Source organism: Erigeron canadensis, chromosome 6 (genome assembly GCF_010389155.1).
Source record: "Erigeron canadensis isolate Cc75 chromosome 6, C_canadensis_v1, whole genome shotgun sequence".
Taxonomy (NCBI): Eukaryota; Viridiplantae; Streptophyta; class Magnoliopsida; order Asterales; family Asteraceae; genus Erigeron; species Erigeron canadensis.
The window spans coordinates 5,236,060-5,247,876 of NC_057766.1; the positions used below are offsets into that span (position 1 = coordinate 5,236,060).

Below are 11,817 nucleotides of genomic sequence, written 5' to 3' on the forward strand. Positions count from 1 at the left end.
TTACCACCACCACCATCATATTAATAAAAGACTATTTCACGACATACGAGCATCACATTACATGGATGGTTTACAGTATATTGAATCCGTTCAAATCATTCACTTTATTTTCTGAATTAAATTCTAAAGAAGATAGAATAAAAGCTAAAGATGTGAATGGGTTCGGGTTGACATGTTTAGGGTAGCGGGTTGAAAACACTTAACTCGAACACTGCCGGATATCAAAATCAAGTTGGAAATCTTAACCTGAACTTGCCAATTTGTCAAGTTGTTAATCCAAACCCAACACATGAACTTTGAAAAAATCGGGTTGACGGATCAAATGAGGTGATGTCTGATGAGTTGATTTCAAGTAAACATGTCAAATGGCTTTATAAGTTGACGGGATGATTTAAGGTTTAATAAAATATGGGTTCACATGTCAAATAAGTTTGTAGATTGACCTATTTAATTTTTTTTTTTTTGGGTTTACGTGTCAACCTGTTAAACCAAAACTTAACCTGAACCCAACTGAAAATGGGTCCAGATTTTACAAATAACTTGATTAAAGTCGGTCTTAACAAAAACTTTTATTTCCATTTGTTCCTCAACAGGGTTGATTGGATGAATGTGATAAAAACATTCAAATTATACAAATAGAAACCCTCCCAAAAAACACACACCCAATAATGGCCGACGAATCACCACCGGGAGACTCACTTCTCCGACCACCATCATTATTCCCCATTTTTAACCAAAATCCCACCGACCCAATAAACCCACACCCACCTCTCCAACTCTCCAATCCAACCACCGCACCACCACCCAATTGGCTCTCCAACACCAGCTTCACCGTCGATATCTCCACCATCACGCCACCCCCTCTTCAATCCCATCAACCCGAACCCGAAGAAGAACAAGAAGACGAAAAAGAAGTTGAATTAGTGGAACAAGAAAGACAAAACCGGCAGACTCGATACGAGTTGGTGGAATCGTCTGAGTCGGATCAGGAACTCGACGAGAAACGAAAACGGAGAAAGAAAGATAAGAAAAAGAAGAAAAATAAGAAAGAAAAAAAGGATGTTGAATATGGGCCTAATTCTAGGAAACAGAATATTCAGTCTTGGGCTGCTAGTAATGATTCAATTAGGGATAAGGAGTATTACTTCGATTCTCGTGGCGATCGCGATAATTTGGCTTTCGGTTCTCTTTACAGGTTAAATTTTTTTCTTTTTTTTTTCTTGAGTTTTACTGCTATTGATATATCTTATTAAAGTAGGATGCCCACACTTTAGTTTAGATAAATTGGAAATGATTGGCAAGTTTGATGACATTTTTAGTTAAGGCATACCGATTTAGTCGAGTTATAAGCTCAAAATTACATGCGACAGGTGGGGAGTGTGACGGCTTATCGTTGTCGTTAATCTATGTTTTTGCATAAATGATGGCTTTTATAAATTTAAATGGAAATGAGGAAATCCATATTGTTCCATAAGTACTTGATATATGTTAGAACATTATTTTCTGATTTTGTATAATAAGATACTCGTATATAATTAGATAAATAGTTGACAAAAAACAAAGATACGGGGATAGAGAGGTAGTTGTTCTTGCTTATGGAAGTCGTGAACAAAAGAACTTAAAATGCACTTTCACAATGTGGTGAGAACTATCATTTAGCGGGTAATGTTGATATTGTTACAAATCTAATATACATGGTTTTCACTTTTCAGTTTGCGGGATTTGTTTATGATGATTAAAGAATCAAACTGTTTATAAGTCAAACTATCTCTTTTTTTTTTATTTAATGATGAAATGAGAAGACTTATTATATTATACGCATGCCAACTCTTGTTGCAACATCAGCTGCATTTGAAGATTGTTTAAGAATGAGATTGGTACTTGGTAGTAGGATCTGATTTTGAATATATATTTTTACTACAACGCAGAATGGACGTGGCCAGATATAAAATATTTAATGGAAGCAAGTCTTCTGGGCTTAACTACAATGCATTCCATTCTTCGAATATGAGGAGTTGGGACCTTGGTGGTGATAACGATGTAAATTCGTTAGACAATAAACTTAGATCAGAAGGTCGTTACTGGTCTGCTAAGCATGCTGCATTGGAGCACCATAAGAACTTTAAGCGACTTAGAGTTGTTGGTCCTAAAGGTTCTCAACAAGAAATAGGTACTGATTTCATACCACTTTCAGATGAGACAACCCCTGTTGAAGGCCAGCCTAAAGATCTTTCAGTTGTCGAGGAATCATGGGAAGATGAAGTGTTGCGAAAGACAAAAGAGTTTAATAAGATGACTCGGGAGCATCCATATAATGAGAACTTTTGGTTAGAATTTGCGAATTTTCAAGATAAAGTTGAAAGTAAGCAGCGACAAAGAGGTGCCCGTTTACAAACATTGGAGAAGAAGATCAGCATATTGGAGAAGGCATCTGAACTCAATCCTGATAATGAAGAACTACTTCTTGCACTTATGAATGCATACCAAAGAAGAGATAATAATGACGTTTTGATTGCCAGATGGGAGAAGTTACTTACATACCATTCAGGGAGTTATAAGCTCTGGAGGGAGTTTCTAAGGCTTGTTCAAGGCGATTTTTCTAGATTCAAGGTTTCTGAAGTGAGGAAGATGTTTGCCAATGGGATACAGGCTTTGTCAGCAGCATGCAACAAGCAGCATAGGCAGGTGCACAAATATATATATATATATATTTATGCTCTAAGTTTTTCTTTAAGTTATTAGTAACAAGTTTCTTGCTTGTTCCTGAAACTTAAATCGTGGATGATATTCCTGAAACTAGTTTCTATATGCTTATGGATTTCCATTTCACATGGATTTTCCTATATATGCCTCAAATACTCGAATACTGTCACAAATGTTGGTCTGAGTACGTAGTGGATTTGATCTTTTTGAATAGTACATTATCCTTCTCAAATAGAATTAAATATGCTTCTGTATCGCAGTGCTTTTCTAATGCTGAAAGCTTATGAGACAGGACATGGTCTGAGTATCGAAACTAATTTCGTACGAATTTAAAAGACTATTCTTTCATGTTCTTCATTTGCGATTTAGACTTTCTGCGATATAAATTAATCATTTCCCCCCAATTAGTTTGTAAATCTTGGTTTAACAAAGCATACCTAGGTGCTTCAAGGCTATTTCTGCCAAGCTATTCTAGGCGATGGAAAGCAGCTCAAAGGCATGCCTCAGAGGCATCTTTTAACTAGGTGTGCCTCGCTGGTTTGGTATGCCTCATGATTTCTATAGGAGATTAGTGCAGTTCTTTTGGCTTTTTTATAGTGGAGTTCTTTATCTGGCTCTTCTTAAGCACGTTTGGTGAAAATGACCTGGCATTTCTTATCACTCCTAAAGCTTCTTGAATACTCTTGGTATATAACTATACAAGTGAAGTATATATATTGTCATCCACAACTTGTCTGTTAGCACTTTTCAACTTTCAAGCATGTAATTGGTAAATAATGTTATTCAACAGTGATTAACTTTAGAAATAACTTTGTAGAAGAACTGAGATCTTGTGTACTTCAGGTGTTTGCCTAGAGCCTAATACATAGCTCCTTGGCTTTTGGGTCCTTATCTTCTAGGAGTGCCTAACACCTATTAAAACCAAACTATAAACTGCTATTTTCTTTCATTTGGGAGTATTTGGTGATGCAAACTTGTGATTTCTTGAAGCTTCTAAGCCTTGATATGCGGGTTCTCATTTATTAATTTATATCAATGCAGGCTCGTCAAAATGATAGATCCTCACCAGACCCTCTTCTTGTTCAACAAGAACTTGGACTTGTTAGTATATTTGTCAGCTTATGCCGGTTTGAGTGGCAATCGGGCTATCAAGAATTAGCTACAGCGTTATTTCAAGCTGTATTAGAATACACTTTGTTCTGTCCGTCTTTACTTCTTTCTGAGCAGAGTAAACAGAGACTATTTGAGTATTTTTGGAATAGTATTGGTGCAAGAATCGGGGAGGATGGGGCTCTTGGTTGGTCAAATTGGTTGCAAAAAGAGGAAGAACAAAAGCAAATGGCAATGATGAAGGAGTCTGAGTCTTCTTCTATAGTTGATGAAGGGGGTTGGACAGGGTGGCATGAACCTAAAGGTGAAAGCAATGCTCACAATGAAGATAATTTAGAAGTTGCTGATGTGGGCATGGAGGTTGGCAATGATGACGATGATGTGGATATGGAAGAGAAAGATGACACTGAGGCTCTAATGAAGTTACTTGGTATAAATGGTGAAACTGAAGCTAATGGTGAGGTCCAAGACGTTTCAACTTGGGTCAGATGGTCAAAGGAAGAGTTATTAAGAGACTCTAACCAATGGATGCCTCTTCGTACAAAATTTGGTACCTTTTTTTTCTACTTAATTTCTTAATGATAGTTTTTTGATAGAGATGGCAAAATGTGTGATTTGAGCTGGTTATACAATGCATTTAAATGAGTTAATGTTGAATGGGCTGGGTTGACCCCTAAACACTATTGTTCACTCAATGTGCTCTATACAATTGATGCTTTGATTATGATTATAATTATAATTATGGAAATAGTTTTATTGTACAAAGATGGCTTCAATCTTATAATAAAATGATTGAGGAAGCTGCATGCATTAAAACCAGACTTTGTGAACTGACCTTGACTTTAGAGGACTTCTAATCTATGTTATCAATTTCGGTGAAATTTCGGTGGTATTTCGGTGGTATACCAGTTTTCGGTGGTGGGACATAATTTCGGTATCGAATTTCGGTTTTGATATTGTTTCCGAAATTTTCGGTGGTTTTGACTGAAATACCAACGAAATTTCCGAAATTTGACCGAAATTTCCGAAATTTCGGTGAATTATGTTTCAGCACTTCCAGGTTTTATCTTTTACTCTTATTTATGTATATATATAAATATATATATATATATAATATTAGAATTACCGAAATACCACCGAAAAAAATGATATTTCGTATACCAGTCTGTGACCGAAACACCGAAATTTATGTCCTTGACTACTTAGCTTCTAATTTACTACTCGTAATTTGATTTTTGACTTTGCTAAATTTATGCAATGCAGCTGTTTAAATATTGCGTACAGATCAATGTTAAAAGTTCTTTATTATTATCGCTATAGTAATTACTAAATTATGACTAGAAAAAACAGGGACATCACTTTCAGATGGGCTTACTGATGAAGAGGGTGGCGAACAGCTTCTGAGAGCTGTATTGTTTGAGGATATCAGTGAGTATTTGTTCTCAATAACTACAGACGAAGTGCGTTTGTCACTGGTGTACGAGTTCATTGATTTCTTTGGCGGAATAACTCCCCAGTGGTTAGTCTCTTAAACCATTCTTCATTCGACTATATTTTAATCACACTTATTCTGCTAATAAAATTCTGCTAATTCTGTTGCCGGCTTTGTGTTCACTTATCTTTTAGTATACATTAATACGATAATGACTTCCGTTTTGTACAGAGAATGCTAAGTTAAAGTGATAATCATTATGTATGGCAGTTTTAATATATTTACTTAAGAATGGATCAATTCGTGTTTTCCTTTATCTCAATGGGTCAAAGTGGTAAAGTGAAATAGTTTATGGAAAGATGAAAACATTAAACGGGTTGGATGGGAAACTTATTGTAAGGCTCCGAAAATGTTTCGTTAATGCTTAACGTTTAAATTGTTTTGTATAAATGTTAAATTAATATTGAAGTAATGTAGCTCTTTTTACGAGGCTAGTCATCTTAAATAAATAATTTTTAGGGTATTTCTGCTCAACCTGACCAGGCGTCTACAAAAGTTACCAATTTTGATCCAAACCCATGTTAACTCACCTGTCCTTTTTCCACCAGTATATTATGCTTAGTCTGGTCATCTTGTTGCTAGTTAGAGAAACTTACTGTTCACTTTTTGTAGGTCGTCAACTAATAGTTCAAGTTGGGCAGAGGGAACTCTAATGATGGAGTGGTTGCCACATTCTATGCAAGATGACCTGAGAAAGGTTGAGGAGATATTGAAAAAGGCAGATGGCTGTCTTAATGGTTACAGTTTAGAACATGTTCTGGGCAGTTTTGATAACATCAATATGAGAAGCGAGATGATGAAGTTTGTTCGAAATGTTACGTTACAATGTTTAAATGCATTTTCATCTGACCACATTTTAAAAGAAGTTGCACTTGTTGCTGAAGAGCTATCAAAAACTAGGATGAATTCTTGTAGTGTTGCGGTTACTCCATGTCGGCCATTGGCGAAGAACCTTATAAAAAGTAACCGTCAGGTACGCTATATTTATTTTCGGTATGGAAGAATTGTTAGACATATATATATATATATATTCATTTCAAGTAGAGGCGGAAATTTTAATCAATTTACTTACCAAGACAGTTATCCTAGAATTGCATAACATAAAATTTTTTCTGGCTCAAGTAAACAGATCACATCTTATTTGCTAGTTTAAAGGCGTAACTTGCCATTTAAATTGTACGAAAAAATCAAATTTGTGACTGACTTTTCTTTAGGCCCAAATTTGTCACTAATCTTTTGAAATATATTTTATTGTACTTTTTACATGATAACTATTGTCTGTTGACATTATATATTTTAATTGTGCCTTTTCCGTTTCGGTGATGTTTAGGAACTGAATATTGTCAATTGTTTGACTCATAATGAAATTTTGAGATACTATAAGACAATACACGTGAGATTTGTGTTTAATGAAAGTTAATCATATATATAAGTAGCCTTAGGTTTTGTAGCCAGTTCCGTTCTCGATAATTGTGTTTTATACGTTGTGTTATTTAATTATTTCAAAACCAAATCAGTTTAAAGTTAAATGATTAGGTTTAGCATGTTCTTTCGATTAGCCTTGAATCTCATACTAAAGGTTATACGATTCAGTTGTCAATTATGGTACTAAATTTTTGTCCAAAACAAAACATGACTGCACAAGTGCACATGTCTCTTACTTTTATGTTTAACATTCTGTTAGGTCATCAACTTATATGTGAGTTTACAAGTGCCAGTGCCACATATTTTAGAATGTATATTATGTTGATGGATATCCTTATGCGATATCTGGAAGTATACAATGATAGTTTTTAAATACTGTAGTTAATTCTTGGTAGATAAAATTCTTTAAAAAATTGGTAACAAAGTAACCTTAATGCTATGTTTTGAATTGCAAATATTCACTTATGACTTTGTCTGTTGGCAAATTATATCCTTTGATAAGATCAATTGCAAATTTGCTCTTTTAATATATTTTATGTGGCATATATACTCTTATAAATCTTTTGTTAAAAGAGTTTTGCTGGAAAAGAACTTGGCATACCACAATATTCTGATAAGATCACTTATCATTACCACTTATTATTAATTAGGGATAGATATTCTATTTTAGGGAAAACATTTGCATGGTTGGGGAACTCTGACTCGGCTTGGTCAGCATCCGAGTTAAGAGTTGTCGTTGATCTGGGTTGTTATTGGCTCAGGATTGTTATATATTAAAATAATAATAATAATAATAATATTTTGAAATTACATTTAATAGAAAATTAAAAATAGACTAGAAACTTCAAACTTAAACATTATTGTTCAGAAACATAAACATAATACTTCATGCATAATTGTTTAAGAACATAGACATTATGCTTCAAAGTTTAAAAATATAACTTTTAGTTAATAGATTCGTGCTTCATTATTATTTTGTCCGAATTGCTCGATGATTCGTATTTCATCGGACTCATATTCAACCTCATCATCTATTAGGGTTTAACTAATATTTTATTTTAAAAAAGAGAGAAAGTTTACTGATTGTTGACCTGAGTTTAACCTGAGTTGACCAGATGACCAAGTCTGATGGAGTTTGACCTGAGTTTGACATGTTGACTGAGTTTGGAGTCCGAGTTGGGCTTATTTGCCTTGGCTAGTCTCCGAGTAGCGACTACTTGCCGATTACTTGGCTTAGTAAAACTTTTACGATCATGCGCATTTGTTAGAATTATTAATCATTGCTTGCAAGTTCTTGGAGACCATGTAATAACGAAGAACTAGTATTAGAAATATGGAAATCTGCTATAAAGAGTCGTACAGTTAGAACTTTGGGAGTCATGAAATTGAGTCCTTGACTATTCTAGATCCCTGTCTCTCGAATAACAGCGTTGGTTCTCTGATTATTGCTGAGAACTTTATTTGGTTCTTAACTTAATATCACTTATTGGCTCATATTACCGCATTTCGTACGACGACGTTCCTTTTTCAGTAACTATTTTCTATTTTAGTTATTTGTTCATGCTATTATGATATGCTTGGTAAAAAACATAAAATTATTTTATTGGTGAAACCTTAAATAATTCATTTGTTGAGCACTTCAAAGATTTTATATCGAGCATTTGTAATCGGTTTTGGAAGAAAAAAAATTCTAATCTGGGTTGAGTTTCCAATGTCAATTATTTTTATTCACAAGCAAGATATCTGAGGGCATATCACATATATGATGTATTCACTATACATTTTCTTGCAAATTGCTAGTAATGCCATACTCAAAATTCTCATTCAAGTTTACTGAACACTCAAGTTTGTTGGTACAGGATGTACATCTATGTGGTGTTTATGCGAGACGGGAGGCTGCATTTGGAAACATAGAATATGCTAGAAAGGCATTTGACATGGCATTGTTTTCTATTGAAGGTTTTCCGTGGGTTAGTTGTTTTATTATACAAATTACTAACTTACTATGAATAAGACATTGTGCATGCATCCTAATAGAACTTTAGAAGAATATGAAAATGTTGCTTCTCTATTATGCAGGATGTTAAATCAAATGCGTCACTTTTATATCTATGGTATGCAGAAGCTGAGCTTACTGATAAATCTTCTAAGAGTTCAGAATCATTACCACGCGCGTTGCACATTCTTTGCTGCCTGGGATGTGGGTTAAAATATAGTCCTTTTAAAAGTCAACCATCAAATTTGCAATTATTGAGGGCTCGACAAGGTTTTAGGGAACAAATACGGATGATACAGGCAACATGGATACGTGGGACCATAGATGATAATTCCGTTGCTTCCATCTGTTCTGCTGCTTTATTTGAAGAGTTGACTACTGGAATGGAAGCAGCTGTAGAAGTTCTGAATCAGGCTCTTTCCACTGTGCTTCCAGGTGATTGTACCATTTTTTAGGGGAATTTGGGTTTGCATTTTGATACCGACTATCTTATTATTGTGATTTTTAGTCGCTATAGTAGGTTCTTACTTATTGTTTTGACAAGTCTTTTCTACTTTTAGTTATAAAAGAACTTATTATCAAATGATAAAAAAAATAATACACCTCATTAGTGCCTTTTCCCCCATTTTTAGACACTTCTTTTTTCAACCCCCATGTTTTATCTTATTTTTTTACAAGAATATCTTGTTTGGGCAGTTTATATATTAAGTAGTTAAAGTCTCAAAACATTCAAACATCAAAGGACACGTCCAAACACTATCTCCTACAAACCTGCAAGTTTTACTGTACCTGATTGTCTTTTTTAATTACTCAAATTCATATAATTACTTACATAATACCAGCCTTTACGTGTTGAATTAACTGATTGCATCATACCATCAATGCACTTTGCGATATATGTGCCTATATAATCAGCAGTTTTTATAGCTTCTTATCTGCTCAACCAGTATAGTTGTTCTACAGTTGTCTGTTCCGCCTATGGTAAACAGGAAGTTAAAAATGCAGTGCGTCATTGTGGTTTCATTGTTAACTGTGCGTGCCATAACTAAAGAGATCATTGCTGTGCAACTTTGCTGTATATGAATTATGTTTTCAACTTTTCATGTGTGTTTAGCATACTACCTAATGTTTGTGAAAACTATTTTTAGTCTGTGGCATGTGTTGTAGTCTTTACTTTTAAGTAGTAGACAAGTCTTAAGTATTTATGATAAGCTGAAAGGTTAAAAAACCAGTATCCTGTATTTTTCATCTATATTTGGTCATATTTAGAGGAGGAGGTAATTATGTTGCAAAGGTATTTGGATAATTTTGTATAGTCATCTCTAACAAAATTTCTGTAAATGCAGAAAGACGAAGCCAAAATCATCAGCTTGAATTACTATTCAACTTTTATGTGCGGCTGCTTTGTAAACACAGTTCTCAATCAGAGTTAGCAACTATTTGGAAATTTGTTGTTCAAGGGTTGCAGATATATCCATTCAGTCCGAAACTCTATAATTCAATTATTCGAATTGCACATCTTCATACTTCACCTAGTAAACTGCGATGGATCATTGACGACTACTTACACAAGTAAGTTAATATAGGCTGCCTCTATATTAATGATATATTCTCGGATTCTTGTGTATATCTTTGGCTTCGCGTTACTATTGTTCTGCACTATATTTTCTAGAGGTAGCAGTTTCAACAATTTTACCCATGAATGGATCGATTTGGGTTATGTTTTATTTTTAATGGATCAAGTGGGTAACATAAAAATTATAGGTAAAAAGGAAATGGATCAAATGGGCTGAAAGTCGCCCCAAATGTATTTTTAACCCAGAAAACCTTTCAAATCATTTTATTCAAACATATAAATATTATTAATGAAATGTGGTTTTTGTGATTATATTTGAGACTGATTATTAAATATTATTATAATTAATTATATTATTAGAAAAAGTTTGGACAAAAAGGGAACTGGGGTGATACCTAAAGGTAATTGTTTTGGACAAAAGAGTTTTGGGAGTTGACCCGACCAATACCATAAATTCTCTGTTTACTGTTACCTAATCCACCCGGCCCTCTCTCTTAGCTAACTCTGGTTTTAATTCTAGATCTTATTTTTCACCACTTTTAGGAAGCCTTCCGTGATACTTTGTCTATTTGCATTGTCATATGAGACAAGTAGAGGAAGTTCGCATCACAGAGTACATAGGATCTTTGAAAGGGCATTGATGGACAACAAATTGAGATTTTCTGTACTTTTATGGCGTTTGTACATTGATTATGAGATCCATGTAACATGTGACCTGCCTGCAGCCAGACGAATTTACTTTCGTGCTATCCACACATGTCCATGGTAAGATCCTTATCATTTATGACCCAACCATAGTTTCCCAATGAACTGATCTTATTTTAATTTTCAAACAAATTATCAGTTTGTTAAATTTGGACATGTATTTGTCACTACCACTTAGAGGTGGAAAGATGGGCGTGTTGCGTAAAGGGTTTGCGTTGAAAGATGTCTATCTTTTGTATGGATAGAGTTGAGCTAGAACCATTTACGTCAATATAAAGGAAGAATTACTAATATCTTTTATATGATTATGTAAACAATATTATTACTATATCAATTTATAGTTTTGAATAAACAAGGCTGGAAGTTTTATGAATTAAAGTACACTTCGGATGACTTCTAAGCAGTTTGACCCATTTGACCGGATCCTTCTTAGCTATATTGTTTTTTAATCCATTTGAGATACACAAACCCTAATTCTGTTGACATTATGTTTTCTAGGTCAAAAAAGTTATGGCTTGATGGTTTCACTAAATTAAGTTCGGTGCTAACTGCAAAAGAGTTGTCCGATCTATTGGAAGTTATGCGTGACAAAGAGCTCAATGTGAGAACTGATGTTTACGAGATCCTTTTACAAGATGAGATGGACATGTCATAAAAATGAGTGTCTAAAAGGTGTTGTATCTCATAATTACTTGTATAGAACATGTACTCATGTACCATCATCATGAAAGAACATCGTTACATTTAAAAAACACTTGTCAATCCTTGAGAGGTTCAAGAGGCAAGTTTCTTTATCTTTATCTCTGCTTA

At 34.3% G+C, this 11,817-nt stretch overlaps 1 protein-coding gene across 1 annotated transcript; it reads left to right on the forward strand.

The window, feature by feature from the left end:
• Nucleotides 1-593: 593 nt before the first annotated feature.
• LOC122603599 (nuclear exosome regulator NRDE2) lies at nt 594-11,801 on the forward strand. Its single transcript, XM_043776348.1, has 10 exons — nt 594-1,195; nt 1,929-2,685; nt 3,745-4,363; nt 5,164-5,332; nt 5,918-6,278; nt 8,590-8,700; nt 8,810-9,161; nt 10,073-10,298; nt 10,846-11,067; nt 11,506-11,801. The coding sequence occupies exons 1-10, from the start codon at nt 669-671 to the stop codon at nt 11,660-11,662; spliced, it is 3,501 nt and encodes a 1,166-aa protein (XP_043632283.1). The 5' UTR covers nt 594-668; the 3' UTR covers nt 11,663-11,801.
• The last annotated feature ends 16 nt before the right edge of the window (nt 11,802-11,817 follow it).

Coding starts and splice junctions, on each gene's coding strand:
- LOC122603599 (XM_043776348.1), top strand. CDS start 669: ATGGCCGACGAATCACCACCGGGAGACTCACTTCTCCGACCACCATCA. Junction 5,333..5,917: donor GGCGGAATAACTCCCCAGTG/GTTAGTCTCTTA, acceptor CACTTTTTGTAG/GTCGTCAACTAATAGTTCAA. Junction 6,279..8,589: donor TTATAAAAAGTAACCGTCAG/GTACGCTATATT, acceptor TTGTTGGTACAG/GATGTACATCTATGTGGTGT.